This window comes from Sebastes umbrosus, chromosome 6, assembly GCF_015220745.1.
Source record: "Sebastes umbrosus isolate fSebUmb1 chromosome 6, fSebUmb1.pri, whole genome shotgun sequence".
Lineage (NCBI taxonomy): Eukaryota > Metazoa > Chordata > Actinopteri > Perciformes > Sebastidae > Sebastes > Sebastes umbrosus.
In genome coordinates this window covers 7,152,172-7,172,404 of record NC_051274.1, presented here as the reverse complement: position 1 = coordinate 7,172,404, position 20,233 = coordinate 7,152,172, and the positions used below count along the sequence as shown (strand labels likewise).

At 41.5% G+C, this 20,233-nt stretch overlaps 1 protein-coding gene across 1 annotated transcript; it reads right to left on the bottom strand.

The window, feature by feature from the left end:
- Positions 1–7,352: 7,352 nt before the first annotated feature.
- lrrc38a (leucine rich repeat containing 38a) lies at positions 7,353–16,624 on the bottom strand. The gene is made up of 2 exons (XM_037774137.1): positions 15,735–16,624; positions 7,353–9,358 (listed from the first exon to the last, which is right to left on the bottom strand). The coding sequence occupies exons 1-2, from the start codon at positions 16,360–16,362 to the stop codon at positions 9,111–9,113; spliced, it is 876 nt and encodes a 291-aa protein (XP_037630065.1). The 5' UTR covers positions 16,363–16,624; the 3' UTR covers positions 7,353–9,110.
- Positions 16,625–20,233: the final 3,609 nt, after the last annotated feature.

Here is a 20,233-nt window from a genome sequence, read left to right as displayed (position 1 = left end):
TATGGGAAACACCATCATACAGGGATACACACGAGATGCAGGGTATTACACAATTTATTGTGTAAAGTGTAAATTTGTGTGTAAGGACGATATGAATGTGGTTCATAATCTTGCAGCATGATTATCACAGGAACAATGATAGAAATCCTGACATTAGTCATCTTGAGAAAAACTTTGAATAATTAGATTTCTTTATAGCCACTCTATCGGTGTGGCTTTAGGGATGGCAGTGTCAGTCGGTCCACCACTTTGGTCTAGATTGAGATATCCATCCATCCATCCATCCATCCATCCGTCCATCCATCCATCCATCCACTTCCACTTATCTGGGGCCATGTCGCAGGGGCAGCAGGCTTAGCAGGGAATTCCAGACGTCCCTCTTCCCAGCAATATTTCAGCCCTTCCTGGGGGACCCCGAGGCGTTCCCAGGCCAGACGAGAGATATAATCTCTCCAGCGTGTTCTGGGTCTACCCCGGGGCCTCGTACCAGTTGGACGTGCCCGGAAAAACTCCAAATGGAGACGTCCAGGAGGCATCCTGATCAGATGCCTGAACCACCTCAGCTGGCCCTTTTCGATGCGAAGGAGCAGCGGCTCTATACCGAGCTTCCTCCGGATGCCTGATCCACGATCTCATTCTTTCGGTCACTACCTAAAGCTTGTGACCATATAGGTGAGGGTTGGAACGTAGATGGACTGATAAATTGAGAGCTTTGCCTTCTGGCACCGTCTGTCCATCTCCCATTCCATTTTACCCTCACTCGTGAACAAGACCCCAAGATACTTAACCTGGAGGGCGCACTGTTTTCCAGTAGAGAACCATGGCCTCAGACTTGGAGGTATTGACTCTCATCCCGACCGCTTCACACTCGGCTGCAAACCGCCCCAGTGCGTGCTGAAGGTCACGGTCTGATGAAGCCAACAGAACGACATCATCTGCAAAGAGCAGAGACGCAATTCTGAGGTCCCCAAACCGGACACTCTCCTCCCCCCCGGCTGCACCTTGAGATCCTGTCCATGAAAATCACAAACAGGATCGGTGAAATGAAACAGGAGGCCAACACCCACTGGAAACGCGTTTGACATTGTGCCGAGTATACAGACACAGCTCTCACTTCGCAGACACATTCCAGATATCGAGCGCGCTAAATATCTGGAACTGTCGAGGACTCCGGCCACGAGCTACAGCCAATGAGACAGGGGTTGAGGTTAAACCTGGGGGAGAAGGGGTCACCTTTAACAATAGGAACTTACTGCATGTGTTGCATTTGCAACACGAAGCAAAGTTGTTGTTGCACCTAGAGGAATAAATAGTAAAAAAAGAGTAAGGAAACTGGTGGAAACAGGGGATTTTGTGAACACATAAGCCAACGACAACATCAGCAATGTGTCTCGCGTAAGATTATCACGTCATTTACTGTGTATTTGTCGCATGTGTTTTCGTTACAAAACGTAGTTTGGAGGCCTCATCGGGGATTCCTCATGGTGAAAGATCTTGTAGTGTGTAACCACCTGTCGCCGGTCAGTTATGTAGTGTGAAAACCACGACTTAAAGACTCCCAATTACAAGACAGCAAGTTGTGTAGTTTGAACAGTACAGCGATCTGACGACATTGAAAGTCTTGTATGTGTGAACTAGCTATTAGCCATGAAACCATGGTGACAATAAGAGTTAATGGTGTGGAGGGTAAAATCCTAATTTTCTGCACGTTCTCCTCCTCCTGTCCTCATTTTCCCATCCTTCCAGCTGGGCACAAAGGACTGAGAGTGAGGATAAAAAATGCTTCATCTCCCTTCGTCTCCTGTGCTGTGCACTGGAGTGTGCTCCTCGGTCTGACATGGCGCTCTAGTTTTACCATTAGCCTTGTTTGTGCACTGTTTCCAGAGGCTACCATTTCACTTTCGCAGCACACATAGCACTGCTATTTGGTCACAAACTTTGCTGTTCACAGCATGCATATAAATGAAGAATCTTGGTTAAAACAATCTGTAACAAATTCTTTCCCTAATGATCCTTTTTCTTCAGAGCATTAACATTGCACATGATTGATACCAGATATATTTCGCAAATCCACCAGCAGTTCAGCAGCCCCGGGCTCCTAAAAATTACATTATCATACAACGAAACTCCCTTCTAACAATATTTAATCTAAAAATAATGAAATCGTAACGTTTGGAATTTTTACCAATCACTGAATGACTTATCAAGACATAATATTGCAATACAGAAGAAATAAAATCAAACACTGACATAAACAAACCAACTTGCATTAATATACAGCCCATAAAGTTTGCTTGACTTCCAGGCTGTGTATGGCCCCAACAAGCTCTACTTAGCACATTAAATCTTTGCTACTTAAACTGAAATCAACAGATGGAGCGTTAGGAGCACCGGAGGACACAGAGGACACAGAGGCACATGATTTTTTTCAGATTACCTGTCTCATGTACTATTGTCAGGATATAGTGACCGTTTTATAAAAATAACTTGTTTTAATCATATTTTCTCCATTTCTACCCGCTGAAGCTTTAACACATAGATACAGTATAAAAGAGGGTAACCAACATAGAATATCATGAAGTCATAAATCATTGCAAAGCAAGCTTACATTATATTCTCCATCTACCAGTCACATGGCCATGACACTGAGGTCAACAGAATTTGACCTTTGACCTCTAAAGCTGCAATTGGGGAAATTCGGAATGCATCTGCAAATGCCCTTATAACTAACTTCATATCGATCTGACTTCGCAGTTTGTACCTGATAGAATTTTCAGAACTTTCCATTGGATTCTTGGTTAATGTAAATAGCTTTCTAAGCAGCAGAAATACAAAATAATACAAAAACTCAAAAAAATGTTGTCAATATAAACATGTTACAACTGATGAGACCCCTTTTCCATAGGGGTTACAGTCATATGTGAAAATGATGTTCACTTTTTCATAAAAGCATAAAACTTGGCACTGGCATAAACACACCCACACATTGAGATAGCCTTTACTCTAAGCCTTGAAATACTGTATCTAGTCTATTTAGGGATTTTCTTTAGTAGATCTTGGTCATGGTGTTCTTTCAGCCGTTGTGCTTTTTGTTTTTGTGCTCCGTCATCCTATTTTCTTTCTGACATTTTGCCACTATTCTGTCCAGTAGTGACGTATTATTTGAAAAACAAATTGACCTTATGAACCTGGTCGCATCATGGAGCCAGGTTCATAAGGTCAGATGATAAGGTCAATCAGCTGCCTAATTTTTTAAAATGTTTATTATGGGTCAATAGGGGTAACGTTTTTTTTCTTTTTCTTTGAAGTACATCTAAATAATTAAAATTAATCTGGCCAATCTGGGGCCCTTGCAAACATGGGGCCCCTTGGCTGCAGCCTATAGGCCAGCCTGTGCATTAATCCACCCCAGGATATGGTCCCTCCAAACTGGCACGACGAACAGATTTTGGGGGTCAGGTTCATGGACTATGAGCAGGTAATCATGCAGTTTGATCAGACAGAACAAAATGCACTTTACAACATTCACATTTCAAAGCAAAATATCTTTATTATACCTTTCCAGTTATCCTCCGTCACCCACACTTTTTGTTTCACACACTGAAATGTGTCCGGATAATCCTCGTTCATCCTCAGTAATCACAACACGTAAAGCCCTTTCAAATTGGAGATTACAAATCTAGTTGGCACCCAAGTAACTGCACAATCAGACGGGGAGTATGACAGAGAGTCTTTATAGGCTGACAGAGCCTCTACATATCGACCATTCATAACCCCCACAATAGACCAGCACTGATACTTATAGAGTCTTAAATCATTGCTCTTTTGATGAGATTCATGTTGCCTTTGAGGGTGAACTGACCTATAACATCTACAGTATGTCAACAGTCCCAGGTGACGTTTTCATCAGACAAATGACAAAATGTACATATTCTGTGGGGAAATGTGGATAGCTGATGATAGATACACAGACAGACTGTCATCACATTGAAACAAAAAAGTAAATTCCATGAAGACAAGATACATGGAGATATGTCCACCATATACTGTTAAAAGGGTACATAAATGAGCTCATCATATATGAGAATCATAAAAATATACCGTGGAAAAATGTGGAAGTGGTGTGATATCACCCATAACTTTTTGATGAGACCCTCAAGCCTTTGTTTCTGCGTAATGGAGAACTTTTATTAAGACACCTATTAGAGGAAATGACATAGCTATTGAAACGATGGGCCAATGTAATAAACACTGAGGTCATGAGTAATTCAGTCCCCTCCATCCCCATAAAATTGTCTTTCTGAAAATATACTTTTGCTTATAAACTCAAAAAAAAAAAAATAACTGTCTCAGAAATGTGTCTCTATTTTCCCTATAAATAGTATCAAATTACGTAGTACTTTCCATGAAACTTACAAGGACATTATTAGGAAATTATGAACATGTTAAATAAACATTTAAAGCTTCAGTAGGCAGGTTTTTTTGGCATCATTGGGCAAAGATTCCATAATAACCTGTCAGCATATTGTAATTCAAGTGCTCTGAGAGATAACTAGATGTCTGCACCTCCTCATGGCTCTGTTTTCAGGCTTTAAAAAATCTAGCCCGTGACGGGAGAGTTTGGCCAATCACAGCTCATTTCAAAGGGAGCGTTCCTATTGAGCGTTCCTATTGGCTGTGCTCTGGCTGGTGGGCGGTGCTTGGTATTTCCTCAACTCTTCTCAACATTACTGCCGGGTCACAAACTTTTGTCATTTTACTGCCAAACAGTACACTAAAAGATGATTCTGAAAACATTTGAGGAGAGAAATAGGTATTACAGTAACAGAATATTGATTCATATTTGATCAGCCCTGCCTAGTTTGACTGTTTGGTCAGAGTTTGCGAGTGATTGACAGCTGCTCAGAGACGGCAAGGCTCCAGCTCGGCTCTGATTGCTTGTTTTTTACACCAGATGCACATGATTTTTTTCAGATTACCTGTCTCATGTACTACTGTCAGTTTTATACAGACTGTTTTATAAAAATAACTTTTTTTAATAATATTTGCTCCATTTCTACCCACTGCAGCTTTAAATGAAGCTTCAAATGTATTCCATGGGCCAGATCAGATATTGGTACCATCTGAGTTGGCAAAACTTTACCTATACTAAATTGTTTATATAGGGTCAATATAAGTCAATTAATATATGATGGGCATTTTGTTATTTTCCTCCAATAGCACCTTTGCATAATTTCTAAAAGTCACACAAACAGCCAATATCATATTAACAGTGATGTAATATTGAACCTAAGGCAACTAAAACATTTACAAAGGTGAATTAAAAAATCACAACTAGAATTTGCCCACCCAGATGGTACCGGTTGGGTCTGAGCCCATGGACTAATGCTATTTGAAAGCTTTCTCAACACAGCTAATAATAAGATCCTTGTGGATAAATACTGAAATACTGGAGTTAGCCTAACAAATATCCACCATGTTTAAGTTTTTAAGCTAAAACCCCAAATTCCCTGAAAAAAAATGTCGAGAACATGACCTCAGTGTCCTCAGTGATACTTATACTTATGATACTAGTGGCTATTGGTCATCTTAAGGCACTTCTGGCTTCCGATTTTGGCCATGGTGGCGGCTGCATTCAACCAATGCATGTTATGCCATCTCTATTATGCATTTCTTTACATATAGTAAAAAAAATAACCAGGCAGCTACAATATAATGAAACCTGTTTATGAAGCATTACTTAATATTTACCATACGGTATGACTAATGATCATTCAGGGGCCTCCTGTTCTATCTTCAAGTGAATCTACAGCATCAAATGTCCTGCACAAATATAATTTGACAGGAAACAAATCAATAATGTGGACAGGATTTAAGTTCCTTACATTTTAGATTATATGTGCCTGGTGGTGGTAAGTAACAAAGTACATTTCCCCAAGTACTGTACAATTTTGAGGTACTTGTACTTTGCTAGAGTACTTCCATTTTCTGCTACTTTATACTTCTAATTTGCTACATGTCAGAGGCAGCATCTAGAGGCGCCTGCTACCTATATGCTCGGGTACTGTTCATAGACTATAGCTCAGCTTTTAATACAATCATCTCCACAAGGCGTTACAATAAACTTTTACAGCTAGGTTTCCGGTCTGTATGTCTCTGAGCCTTGGACTTCTTACACAGGTTGTCAAAATCAACAATAGATTTTCAAACTTATTGACCATCAGCACAGGTGTAAGTGTACTACTTCAATACTTCTTGGGACTAAATTGGCCCACTTTTTAGTTAATAAAAGTATACTTTTAGATATACTTTAAATGTAAGAGTAGTAAACTTTGAGCACACAACCAGTTTATCTCCAAGTTGTATTTTGTACTGCAACTATAATATGCACTATATTTCAAGTGAACTTATAGGTATACTGTTATACGGTAGTCATACACTAGTAGCCCACTTTTTAGTTCATGAAAGTACGCTTTAAGGTATACTCTCAGTAAACTACTATTTTAATAGTTTTTACTGCAAGTATACTTGTAAGTTTTCTTTAAGTTAACTTATAGTACTTATCCAAATATACTTTTCTGTATACTTTTCAGTATAAGCAGTATACTTGGACTTTTCTGTATACTTGCCAAGTACACTTAGACTTTTAGACTGTATACTTTGGTATAAGCCAAGTATACTTAAGTATAATTTTGTTAAGTTTAACTCTGATAAGTACATAAAAAGTAATCTGAAAGCATACTCTTACTTTGAGTTTAAAAGAAGTATACTAATAGCATACTTGAATAAACTTCTTTTTTGTAAGAGGTCACCTCTGCTCTACTCATTATACACCAATGACTGTATTTCACACTCTGACACTGTAAAGATGACCAAGTTTGCTGATGATACAACTCTGGTGGGACTGATAGTGATGACCGCTTATAGGAACAAGGTCTCCTCTCTTGTTGAATGGCGCAACAATAACAATCAACAAAACCAAAGAACTTGTGGTGGACTTCTGTAAAAACCAGGAATAGCTACTAATGCTGGTCATCAACAACCAGGTGGTAGAGAGAGTGGATCAAATTCCTCGGGACTGCAATCTACCTCCCCTCCCTGAAATAGGAAAACAACTCCACCATCATCCAGAAGAAAGCTCACCAAGGACTATTCTTTTTAAGACAGATTAGGACATTTGGTGTGTCAAAGGAAAAGATAGAAAGTGTGCTCACCTTCTCAATAACTGTATGGTATGGCAATTCTGTAGCCCACGAGAAAAAACTGATGGACATGCACTCCTTCAAAAATAATTGGCTGTGTACTCCCCACTTTTTCTGAACTATACCACATCCAGTGGAAAGGTTTTTTTGTTTTTTTTTAAAGGACTCCTCACATCCTTCAAATCCTCTATTCAGTCTTCTACCTTTGGGTAAAAGATTACACAGTATTAAGACTAGAACATCTCGCTTCCACAGTAGCACTTATCCTGAAGCAATCCGTATCCTAAATGCTTCACCGGCTGTATAAGTGAGCACATGCACTTTAACTTGTCACTTTAAGGGCATGAGCCATCTGGTTGCACTGTTGTATTCATTGTATGGTTACTGTATTGTAATTGTGGCAGTATGTTTTGTTTTGTGTGTTATGTAATTATATGTTTTGTTGTTAAGCACACCGAAACAAACTCCTAATGAACTTTGGTTGATATGGCAATACATTATTGAATCTTGAATCCTGTACTTTTTACTCCACTGTACTTAGTTAGTAATTAGTTTGCAGATCCAGATTAATAATACAAAATATAAATTTACTGATGAAATATGATATATTGTTTTGGAGTAAAATAAAATAAACAACATGTACAATAAAAATGAAGTATTGTAAATGAGTGTATGTGAATATTTCAGAGAGCTGATTTTCAAATTCTGACAACTCGTCTTTCAACAACCGAGATGCTGTTGAGCAAGGCACTTACCCACCAGCTGTACCAGTGGACACTCTCAGTAGAGGTCTTGGGAAGACCTGAACCTCTGCAGACCCGCCGACTCGATACAAACAATGTCTTTGTAGCCCTCTGCGCATTGGGTACGGTCTGACTTAAAACGTCAAGAATTTTCTACAGTTACTTTACAATTTTTTGCAACTACTTTCCAAGCAAAAACGTAGCTTTGACTGGCGGTAACTATGATTTATTTGACTAATTCCTTTGTCCATTGCTTGTTTAATCCTGCATAGCATATTGCAGTGGAAGACAACCAACGTAACAGACAACAAGCCTAGCAGGCTAGATTTTTTTTGCCTTCTCTCGCCTAGTTTGACAACTTCAATAATGTGTTCTGTGATGTTGGTCCCTTGGAGCACAAAGTGCTCTTCTGTGCACGTGCGCGAAAATGTAGAAGATGGAAATGAAATTGTTGGTTCTGTCACTCTGCCATGTCACAAAAAGAATGTATGAATCTATGATTGTCTAATCTGACACACTGACCATCTCAAAGACTAAAATATCCTGTAGTCTGATCCTGGCATAAGTCATGGTTCCTTTTTGGGTTGGGTATATATTTTCAGACCTGTGAGGGCCAACAGTAAAGGACGAGTTTTTTTACTGGTCAGCTCCCACTGCAAGACCTCTTCTGGCTTGCACCACAGGTAACATCTGTTGGAGACATAATTTGTATTTCCCTTGCAGTGCTTACCAGTCTTTGATTGCCTCACTTTTTGTCAATTTTGTCACTTCATCTCCATCTAGAATACTTTAACCGATCTCAGTCTTAATGACGAGGACTGCATATATTTTTCAAGACGGGAGTAATTGCTGTGCAATGCTACAGCTCTTCTGTTCCTGACAAAAAGCCATTGTACTGACCAGTGTCCCTACAGTCAGTTAGTACGCAGTAGTAGAAATTGCTACATACGGTGAATGCAATACCTGTTCACAGAGATTCAAGCCTATCTGATGTTTCCTAAACAAGTCTGTGATTCTCACAATAGCTCAAGTGTGATCTTGGATTTGACACAGTACGAGCTTTCTTGTTCTTGATCTCTCCTTGCTCTCACGTTTTGTCGAGTTCTGAGCAAGAGTTTTGTGTGAAACACTTTGAAACACAATTTCCCCTTCCTCTTCCCCCCCATCAGTCGTCGCCTTCTTCCTCATCTCCTTTGCTGCCTTTGCTGAGGCGCTGGAAGCAGTGGACCGTGGAGGCGAGGAAGAAGCTGGCCATGATGGCCACCACTGAGACGGAGATGCCGGAGAAGATGACGATGAGGTAGTCGGTGAGGGTGAGGGTACCACGGCACTCCCGAAAACTTTCTTCGGAGAGGAAAGTTAGGGGAACACGACGCCCATCCAGAGGCAGGGAGCACTCTATCCCCTCCAAACCTGGGAAGAGAGACAACAACACGTGAACCAGCTGACAGCTGACCACCGAGATGCTGGACTTTCTCAAAGTCATGCCTGTATCATCAGCCTCAGAACTCATTCACAAGGGTAAAGTGGCAGTTCAGACCGAATAGAGTAATAGAACAAGGGATGGGCCTAATGGTTAAAGTTCATACCACTTAACTACAACATCCGCAGTTCCATCCCCCTCCATTGTGACAATGTTGACCCTTACAAAAACCAAAGTATACTTCAAGTTTATTTATTTTATGATTTGAACTTAAGTATAGTTCAAGTATAATCCCAAATATGCTTTATGTAATACGTATACTAATATCAATGTACTAGTAGTATACTTGTAAGTGTACTACTTCAATACTTCTTGGGACTTAATTGGCCCACTTTTTAGTTTATAAAAGTATACTTTTAAGTATACTTTAAAAAGTTTACATCCAAGTCGTATTTTGTACTGCAACTATAATATGAACTATACTACAAATGAACTTATAGGTATACTGTTAGTTTAATAGTTATATACTTGTAGCCCGCTTTTTAGTTTATGAAAGTTTTGTAAGTTTTCTTTAAGTTAACTTATAGTACTTAACCCAATATACTTCACTTTTCTGTATTTTATTTTTCACCCAGGGGGAATCCTTACCAGATGCCCGAACCACCTCAGCTGGCTCCTTTCAACGCAAAGGAGCAGCGGTTCTACTCCGACTCCCTCACGGATGACTGAGCTTCTCACCCTATCTCTAAGGGAGACGCCAGCCACCCTTCTGAGAAAACCCATTTCGGCCGCTTGTACTCGCGATCTAGTTCTTTTGGTCATGACCCAGCCCTCATGACAATAGGTGAGAGTAGGAACGAAGATTGACCGGTAGATTGCCTTCCGGCTCAGCTCTCTTTTCGTCACAACGGTGCGGTAAAGTGAATGCAATACTGCCCCCCCTGCTGCTCCGATTCTCCGGCCAATCTCACGTTCCATTGTCCCCTCACTCGCAAACAAGACCCCGAGGTACTTGAACTCCTTCACTTGGAGTAAGGACTCATTCCCTACCCAGAGTAGGTAATACATCGGTTTCCTGGCCAGACACCTTCTCACCAAAACAAAATCAAAACAAAACTTTGTGTGACAAATCCAACCTGGTTCTGTCTGATTATTACATTATATGTCTTGAGTAACTAATGACATATCTTTCACTTAATCCATTGACTAAACAGGCACAACATCTTCTGTTGCATATGTCCTATTTTTTAAGATCTGATTTTATTACCCTAACATTTGAACCAAAGAATGACAGAGAAAAACAACGTATACAAATTTGCTTAAACTGTATTTGCTCTTCACAGTTGTGTAACACACACACACACACACACACACATCCCAACAGCAGGAAATAGGCTAAAATCAGAAGCCGTGCAAGAGGGTGTAAGGGATTGCAGCTTGTGCGTGCAGATAATGCTGTTAGATGCTAGGCAACAGGATGCCTGTGATTAAATATTCTGCTTTCGGCTATTGTAGCACCAGAGTCAGTCGTGGCGACAGCTGCTCCATCCTATTTTGCATCTCAACCATTTGATTAATTTCTGTGTCGCATCAACACGTTCTCATCCCAACTCGTCACATACCGCCGTTTTGTCACGCCACTATAGCTACTTTAGGATTAGACAACAAAACCACAATAATTAGGTTTAGGAAAGAACTATACGTGGTTGAGCTTAAAACTACTTTGTTTGTACAGTGAAAATGAAACAGAACGTTGTGAACGCAGGACACGAACAAACAGCTGACTGTAACGTGAAAGTGAAACGTAACGGACGGGAACGCACTGGACACGAACAGCGGTCTCCTGGATGAAAGCCTTGTGTTTGTAGGACCCATTAACCACCCCGCCCGCCCGCCCTGTGTGTGTCTTTTTGCTCATTAAACTACGTCACCCTCTCCCAGCGCACTTTCTTGGAGCATTTACTGTTGCCGCGGATGGGTTTACATTGTAGTTAATGGAACGCTCGGTGCGTTTAATACCGGCGCTAAGGGGTGCCTTGTGCGGCGGTAACGAATGCCGATAGGGTGACCAGATCCCAAAGAACCTAATGTGGGACTAAGATTATGTTTGTGTGGGATAATGTGAGACATGTTGCTGAAAGGTAGTCTTCAATTTTGATTTAATATCTAACTTAAAAAAATAAAAATGTATATTCCGCCCCTCAGCTTGTAACATCTCAATGCTTTGCTCTCTGGTTGAGACTTTTATGAAATTGAAATATAACAAATTTTACTAAAAACTCTCTGAGAATCACCTTCAACCAGCTTCACCCAATTATATATAGTTTCCCAGTCTTTGTTGTAGCCTCATTTCCTTTTTTTCGTGGTAGTTTCCATCAAATTCCACCTAAACCTGCTTAGCTTGTGACTTTGTGGTGACTCGCAATTTTCCCCGTTGGCCATAAAGATAGGTTAACCTGCACTTGACCCATGCGATGACAGCCTCCCCTGCTTTCTTCACATTGGATAAAGGCCAGATTTTTTAAAAAGTGTCTGTCCTGCAGTGGTTTGACTTTTGAAAACTAGAGTACAGCATGATTAATCAATTAGTTGTCAACAATTAAATTAATTGCCAACCGTTTTGATAATCAATAAATCGGTTTGAGTAATTAAAAAAAAAAAAAAGTCAGAATTCTCTGATTCCAGCTTCTTAAATGTGAATATTTTCTTTACATATATTATATATTTCTTTCTTTATAGACCAAACAAATAATCGATTTTGACTTTGACCAATCACAGGTAATTTCAGAGAGAGAGCATTCCTATTGGCTGTACTCCGACTTGTTATTTTCCTCCTGTCAGTGAAACCGGGGGACACAGAGGCACATGATTGTTTTTCAGATTACCTGTCTCATGCACTACTGTCATCATAAGGCGACCGTTTTATAAAAATAACTTGTTTTAATCATATTTGCTCCATTTCTACCCACTGCAGCTTTAATTTTAACTTTTAAGGTGATCAAAAATCAGTGTTGTGTTTACCGCTTCTTTCCACTGTCCCCAAGTTGCCAAAAGGAAGTATTATTATTATTATTATTATCATTATTATTATTATATAACCATTTTAACCCAAAGGCTAAACATCAAAAATAGTATCTGACTCTTTACCAAATCATTTTTATTTTAGATGTGTATTCGTTATAGTCCTTGCCAGCCATGGTTAATGAACATTGCTTTTCTAAACCAAGAAATAGAAACCAAGTAGTGTGTGTTTTTGGAACCAATGCAGTGTAACACCTCCTGTAAAATATTTTGTCTACCGCACGTCCATTTTATCCTGATTCTTCTGTAGCACGGCTGTACCCAAGAGTCACTAGACATCATTGTCAAGTGTGTGTGTGTGTGTGTGTTTGTGTGTGTGAGTGCGTGTGTGTTTGTGCATGTGTGAGTCACTGTAAGACCAGAAGGGGTTTTCCACATGAAAAGGGACTCAGTGACCTCATCACTTGGTGATATTCCAGTCACGTGGCGCTACAACGGGCAGCCAAACTCATGCTCACATAGACAGACACACACACACACACACACACACACACACACACACACACACACAGGGACACATACAGGGCAATATAAAAAGAATCAAAACTACAAACATGTAGACATTAGTACATGAGCCACTGCACAACCACTGACATTTATAGTACATTTATATTGATATGTGAACAAAGATGCATACAGGAACACAGGTATAGTCATTCATATGGGCACCACGTGCACATAGACAACAAATACAGACGGACATACAGGTACAAAAAGCGTGTCCACATGAAAACATGTACAGGTTCACACATGCAGAATACATTTTTAATGGAATGTGCAAACGGTGTATACAGTTGCAGGCAGATGCACACATACATACGGTATATGGTACACAGATACAAACACACACACATAGAGGATTACATGAACAAAGATGGATGTGCACATACACATATTGACAGGAATGCAAAATGGCAACACAGGTACAGGCACATATAGCTACACATATGTATAAACACACACAGGTGCAAACACCTTCTGAATGAAGCCAGGAGCACAGATACAAAATGACCGCAAGACAACGTCGTCTCAAAGCGGCTCTGTATAGAATCCAAGAAATGTGTTTATTCACTCAGTTCCTAAAGCCATTTAATTTACATCAATGTGTATGAGTGAGTGTGTGTGTGTGTGCTATAGGTGTGTATAGAGGGTCTTTTTGTTGTGAGGAAGGAAATGGGTAGCTGGTGTCAGTGTTGTGGTGTCAGGGCATCGGATGTGCTTTAGTGCTAAATAAAGCATGTTGCTTGTTCACCGTTGACACGACCGATGCAAACAGAAGGGGATCGTGTTTACAGTATGTAGGTTGCTTTGTAACTCACTCTTATTTAAAGCTCCAGAACCAACACAGCCCAGGCTGCATGATTTCCACTTACAGTTTGTCACTGTACTGAAATGGGTCATTGTCTTTTAGTAACCTCAAAGTAAAAAGTTACTTATGGGGGAAATGGTCAACTTCCCTGCAAAGTGATTGAACATTGATACCAAAATCAATCACACCGGCTTGTAGATTGTTGACTCTGGAAATTTGTGCTAACACCTACACTATGTACTATGTATAGACTTTATTGTACTGTATGTGAAAGTGTCAACATAATACGTATATTTAAGGCCTACCAGTCCAATTTTCAGTTACTCTGCTCATATTTTATGCTACTATATTTGTATGTAAAATATATGACATAATTATACAATAAATTACCAGAGAGCATATCAAATATTTCTTACACAAAATCTGGCTCAGTTGTGCAGCTGAGCTGGTTTTGGTCTATGTTTCTGTCAACACCAGACTAAAAACTGGTCACAACATTGACTGGCAAAAGGTCAACGTTATCACCCGGGTGTCGATAGAAGGAGGTCATCTTTGATCAGAGACAGGAATTATAAAATATTCGCAATATAAGGCCACCTGTTATCATGTGATTGATGTTCATATTTAAGTCACATCATGATAACTGAGCAAACTCCAACTGCTGATGAAGGCTATGAGATACAGTTGAAAGTTCCAATAAAAGCTAGGAGGTCAAAGTAATTTAATTGCATTATGTCTAAATACTGTAAATATCCAAAATATCATGACACTGTGCCTGTGTGATTTCTGCCACGTGGCTACGCACACATATTTGTTTGTTTGTAAACAGGAAAAGCCATCCGTTGAGGCAGCAGTAGCTCAGTCCGTAGGGAGACTCGGGAACCGGAGGGTGGACCAGCCGGTACGGAGTGTGGACTGGTAGCTGGAGAGGTGACAGTTCCTGGGCACTGCCGAGGTGACCTTAAGCAAGGCGCTAAACTCCTAACTGCTCGGGGTGCTGTGCTAGGTGGCAGCCCCATCACTCCGACACCTCTCCTATTTGTGTGTGTAAAGAAAATAATAAGTGAAAGTGAAATAAATTGAAACGCAGGACTCACCCAGGAGACCGCTGTTCGTGTCCCCGTGTGAAAAGTAAACATTGAATTTACGCTTTTGACTGTCTGGCGTAACACTGTTATGCTTTTGTGATGTAACGCTACGTAAGAAAGTCCGCTAAGGGCGAGTGTTGTTTATTTATGGTAGTTATGGTTGTTACATTACGTTGTTATGTTTTTATTTTAACACAAACCATGGTCTTTTTTTCTAACCATAACCAAGTAGTTTTGTCACCTAAACCCAACCAATTTTATTCAAAACGTTAACCACGTGTCATTGTGCATTTCTGCAAGCGGGATTCGAGGCTGATATGAAACGTATTTCAGAAACTTTTTTTTTGGGTTAAAAAATGTAAAAATTGTGTATCGTGGTCTGCAGAAACGTGCAATGCCACAACTTTTTCCTGGCGACTGGGTTGACAGTATTTGGAGAGCTCCATAGTGTTCCTGCACAGTTTTTTTGTTTTGTTTGATAATACAACGTGAGTTAACCATGGTATACGACTTCCAGACACTGTGAGCAATATTGTTCCAAAAATAAGATAGAAGAGAAATCAGATTCAACCTGAAATGACCTGTGATGAACATGATAATCACGGTCATATAGTCATTGGGTTAACTAGTGAGGACCTAGACTCATATTTGCAACATTTCATTTCTCAGAGAAAATTAGAGCTCTTTTTGTTTTTAGTGTTTTGTATTTTTGCTTTTCAATATATTTGAATTTAATACATGATTTTAATCAACCACCATGCATCCACCATTGCAACTGATCGATCAAAATGTTATCAGTAAATGTATCTTAGGGAAATGATTGGATTTCCTCTGCTCTGACATGGGACAAAGACTACAAGTCTGTACTTTAAGCCGCTTACGTCTTACCCTTTGGGAGCTTTTGGCGGTTCTCTGTCAGCCATACAAACAGTTTGGCAAAGTGGCAGTTGCACAGCCAAGGGTTTCCCTCCAGACGCAGCATCCGGAGAGAGGGCAGAGATTCCAGGACCATGACGTCCAGCTCTGTGAAACCATTCCTCTCTAGCTCAAGCTCCCTCAAAGAAGTCAACCCCGTGAAAGCATCCGTGCCTACCATATTTAGGTAGGGGTTGTTCCCCAGTCGTAGTTTGATCAGACTCCTGGACTCCCCAAATGTTCCAGAGAAGATTTCCGTCAGGTTGTTGCTCCCCAGGTCCAAGAACACTAATCTAGAGGAGGTGCTCAGGGTCCCTGGGTCCAGCTGGGAGAGGGAGTTATTCCTCAGGTCCAGATAGACCAGATCGCTGTAGAGGACCAAGAAGTCAGAAGGGATCCAGGGAATCCAGTTGTTGGAGAGCAGGAGACGGCGAACATCCAGAGGGATGGAGTCTGGGACTCCGGTTAGACCTTGGCCGGTGCAGTCCACGGTGTGGTGGTCTGGACACAAACAGCTGGTTGGACAGTTGTGGCCTCGCGTAAGCAAGGTGGAGGAGATCAAGGCAAGGAAAGGCTGCAGCCAGTTAATGCATGGTATCATTGTCGAGGGGGCGGCAGCATTAAATCAGGAGATGGGGGGTGAGGAGGGAGGTCAGGGAGACGGAGTAGACAGGTTAAGACCACAAGAGGGGAAGGGGGAAGGAAAGGCCAGATGATGTAGGTTCAGCGTGGCGCCAGCATCCTTCCGTGCTCTTTGCGCCGCAAAGCGAGAACAACCCGAAAAGCCATCGAGTAGCGAGGGGAGCGCTGTATTCCAGGAGATCATGTAACAAGCAGTCTGGATCAAAAAGCAGCCTGCTGGCTTTGAGGGAAGAGAGGGGAGGAGCAAAAGAGAGAGTGTGCAAGAGAGCAGGGAGGAGGGAAGGGGGTGGGGGTGGGCTGTGTGTGTGAAAGGGTAGAGGATTAACACTGAGGTAAATAGAGACTAACGAACCAGAGGCGAGGGGGGCGGGGTTTGTGGGGTAAACCATGAGACGTGTGTGTCTGCCTACACAAACACACATTGGCACTGCATCGGCAGGGGCAGCCCTCAGTGCCTCATTATTCAGCCACCGAGGTAAACCAACCGTCCCCGTCACGATCAGTCGGATCGGTCGAGCAGAACCACAGCGAGTGTCCTCGCTGACCCTCCTGTTGGCACTCCTTCTTCACACAGGCAGGCAGACCCAAAGCGACGATGAGGATTCCATCACAATCTGTGACTCACGTGTGACGCAGTCTTCTGGAATCACCGCCGTTCCCCCCCCCCCCCTTCCTCCTCCTTCAGTCCCCTTTTTTCCTTTTCTCACCTTTGCTTCACTTGCTGGATGGGGACGGAAAAAGAGGTGGTTTTCTCAGCCCATCACCATGACAACGGTTATAAAACATCTGCCAGGAGCAGGATGTGCAGACATAGCGTGGAAGTGTCATTTTCGAGGTCGTCACTCTGCAGCTTCTTGCAGGCTGATTTACATGCATCATTCATACACAAACATAAAAGGGGCTGATCATGAGCAGCTGTGCCAGCCATGACACAAACAAGAAATACTTCCTTTATGAAGCTTAGTGAGTAATGTTAATGTCAGGCAGTTATTTACCTTAAAGGCAATTTTGAGGCTTAAGGTTAAATACAGCTCTGTAGGTATCAGAGCATAACCAGCCGTGGAGTTTTTAGGCAGACGCCGTAATTTATATTTGCGAATAAAAAAAAAATGTATGTATATACTATATTGACTGATATATGTGTTAATGTGGTAATGTTATCACAATCACACTAAGACAAGCCCTCAGTTATAATTATAAAAGACTCATTTTTATTTGTTTTTTAATTCATTTTATTTTATTTATTCATCCTCTACATGTCTCTCTTCCTCTAGCAAGAGGAAACACAACTTTTGGATGAATGGGGAAATATATCTGAGTGATGCTTCTGTATATATGGGTGAAAAAATGTAAAATGATAAGCCTAATGTATCTTTATCTGTATAGTCTTAATCTCACTTCTACTCTAAACATTTTAACCACAATAACCTAATAACTGGTATAAGCATAACTCCTGAATATTTGCTAAATCAAATGATTATACATACATTATATAAACACTAGTTAACACCATCACTTTCTCCCTTATAAGAAACAGTTTATGCCACACATCTTTGTGGACGTAAACCTGAACCATTATGTGAACTTGTGTTGTCGGGTTGATTAAAATATAACATATTTCAATGAATCCATTTCACAGTAATTTGGTTTGAACGTGCATGTGAATGTTGTCAGTGGAGTAGAATCAATGGATTACTAATTCTAAATCCTTCAATCTTCTGTTTGCCTGTGACGTCAGGCCAGCAAAAAATGAAATATTACATAAATATCCCTAGAGTCTTACTAAATCATAGAGTCTCTGCTCTGAGAAAAAAAAAAAACGACAACAGAAATAAATGCACAAAGTGCTCCTGCTCTGATCTCTATCATGTAAGAAAAGTAGGTCAACCAAGTGCCACATTAGGAAGAGGCAGGGTAGCACAGCATTGTTGTACTGCACCAAGCTGACCTATAATGAAGTCAATCCAGTGACAATGTCTCTCCTGAGCACTCAGGAACGGCACGCAAGTGTAATTTTGGTGTAGTGGCCACAGTCAGAATTACAGCTAATATGACACCTACTGGCTCAAAAAGATTCTTAACACAATCAATACAAAAATAACTATGCTATAAAATGGTGAATGCATTTTCTTTTAGATCTATGGAACAGGCACCCAGACTCTATCCCATAAATACAATGGCCAAATCGCTGCTTTATTACCTCCTCAATGGTTAACCAGCTAGTTTGCTCATCCTGCTGGAGATCGTGAGGATCTACAATGCTTTTCCCTCCTGTAATGGCTAGTGGTAGTAGGACCTAATTGCAGCGGACTTTTAATGCCAAATTAAGCAGATACACAGCAGCGCAGGTAAAGCTGCGCACTGTACAGTTCAACAATCCAGCAATGAATCGCCACACAGTTTCTGATTGACCGGTGGGTTCGGCAGGCCGAACCGGACCGTGAAACAGGTGAGTGGGCGGTGACGTTTGCCCTGACCCACACACGCAGAACAGTTCAGGTGAAGGCAACGGTACCGTAGATGGAAAGGCAGGAGATGGACAAACCAGTAGGGGACAGCCAGAAGGTATATTGAAGCCAGGCAGAGGATTGGGAAGCCAGCAGGTAGCTACTCACAGAACAAACACACGATGACGAGTGTCGTGACACGGTGAGAGTCTCCTGACCACCGGAAACCACAGGTAAGTAGACTGTAGCGTCGTCGTCGGACGGAAACACCAAGCAGCCACGGGCGAACAGGAACCACGAATGTAGAAGCAGTTCTCACGGTCGGGGACAGAAGGCTGGTGGGTTTACGGGGAATCAGACGAAACAGGTAGGTCAGAGGCAGGCAGGGTCGGCAACAGGAAATCAGTCTGGAACAAAGTGCTGGAGAGTCTTGCATGGATTCAATTTCAATTCAATTCAATTTATTTTTATATAGCGTCAAATCATAACAAAAGTTATCTCGAGACACTTTATATATAGAGCAAGTCTTAGACCGTACTCTATAGTTTAGAGACCCAAAAAGAGATGGCGAAGAATAATCTGGCAAAGACTGTCTGTGAGGCTGGAGTATATATACTGGCAGTGAGCAATGAGGACCAGGTGAACAAAGTTGCCTTGATGAGGTGGGCGTGGCTGAAGCTGAGGAGCTGTAAAACCAGGCTGAATGGAAAATTACTGAATGGGAGCTGGGTGACTGGGCATGCAGAAATGAGCAGACGACCGGTAATGCAGGACTGTGACACCTCCGCTGCATCCTCCGTCATCCAAGTTAAGATGGGCGGCCCTTTGGGGGCTTTCTATCGGCACTGCCAAGACAGACACCACTGCTCTTCCTGTGGAACGACCTCCTCAAAGTGTGTGATGAGCTTGTTAGGAAGCCTGACCAGAGTGGCGTGGAAGGTGTAGCAGGCAGACTCGGGTACAACAAAAGGATTTTATACACAAGCAACTGGCACCGTGCTACACCGGTAGGCCGATCAAAATAGGTACAAACAAAAGAAAACAAAAAAACAGTTCACGTGGCTTAACTGAGCGAATCTTTGGGCGTATTCACGCCTGCCTTGTTTAGTTTGGTTGAATCGAATTCTGGAGCGTTTACCCTCTTGGTGCGGTTCGTTTGGGCAGGTGTGAACACAGCAATTGCACTCGGGTGCGCACCAAAACAAGCAAACAGCGGTACGGTTCGGTACGCTTCGTTTGTGGTGAGAACATGATCCGACCTCGATCTGGCCCAACTGGAGAAAGCATTGCGCCTTTTTGGATTAAACCAGCTCTGGTAACAAACTGTGCTGTGCATGGCAACCAGACACCAGACAACATTACTACAAATAAAGCCTATTCTTG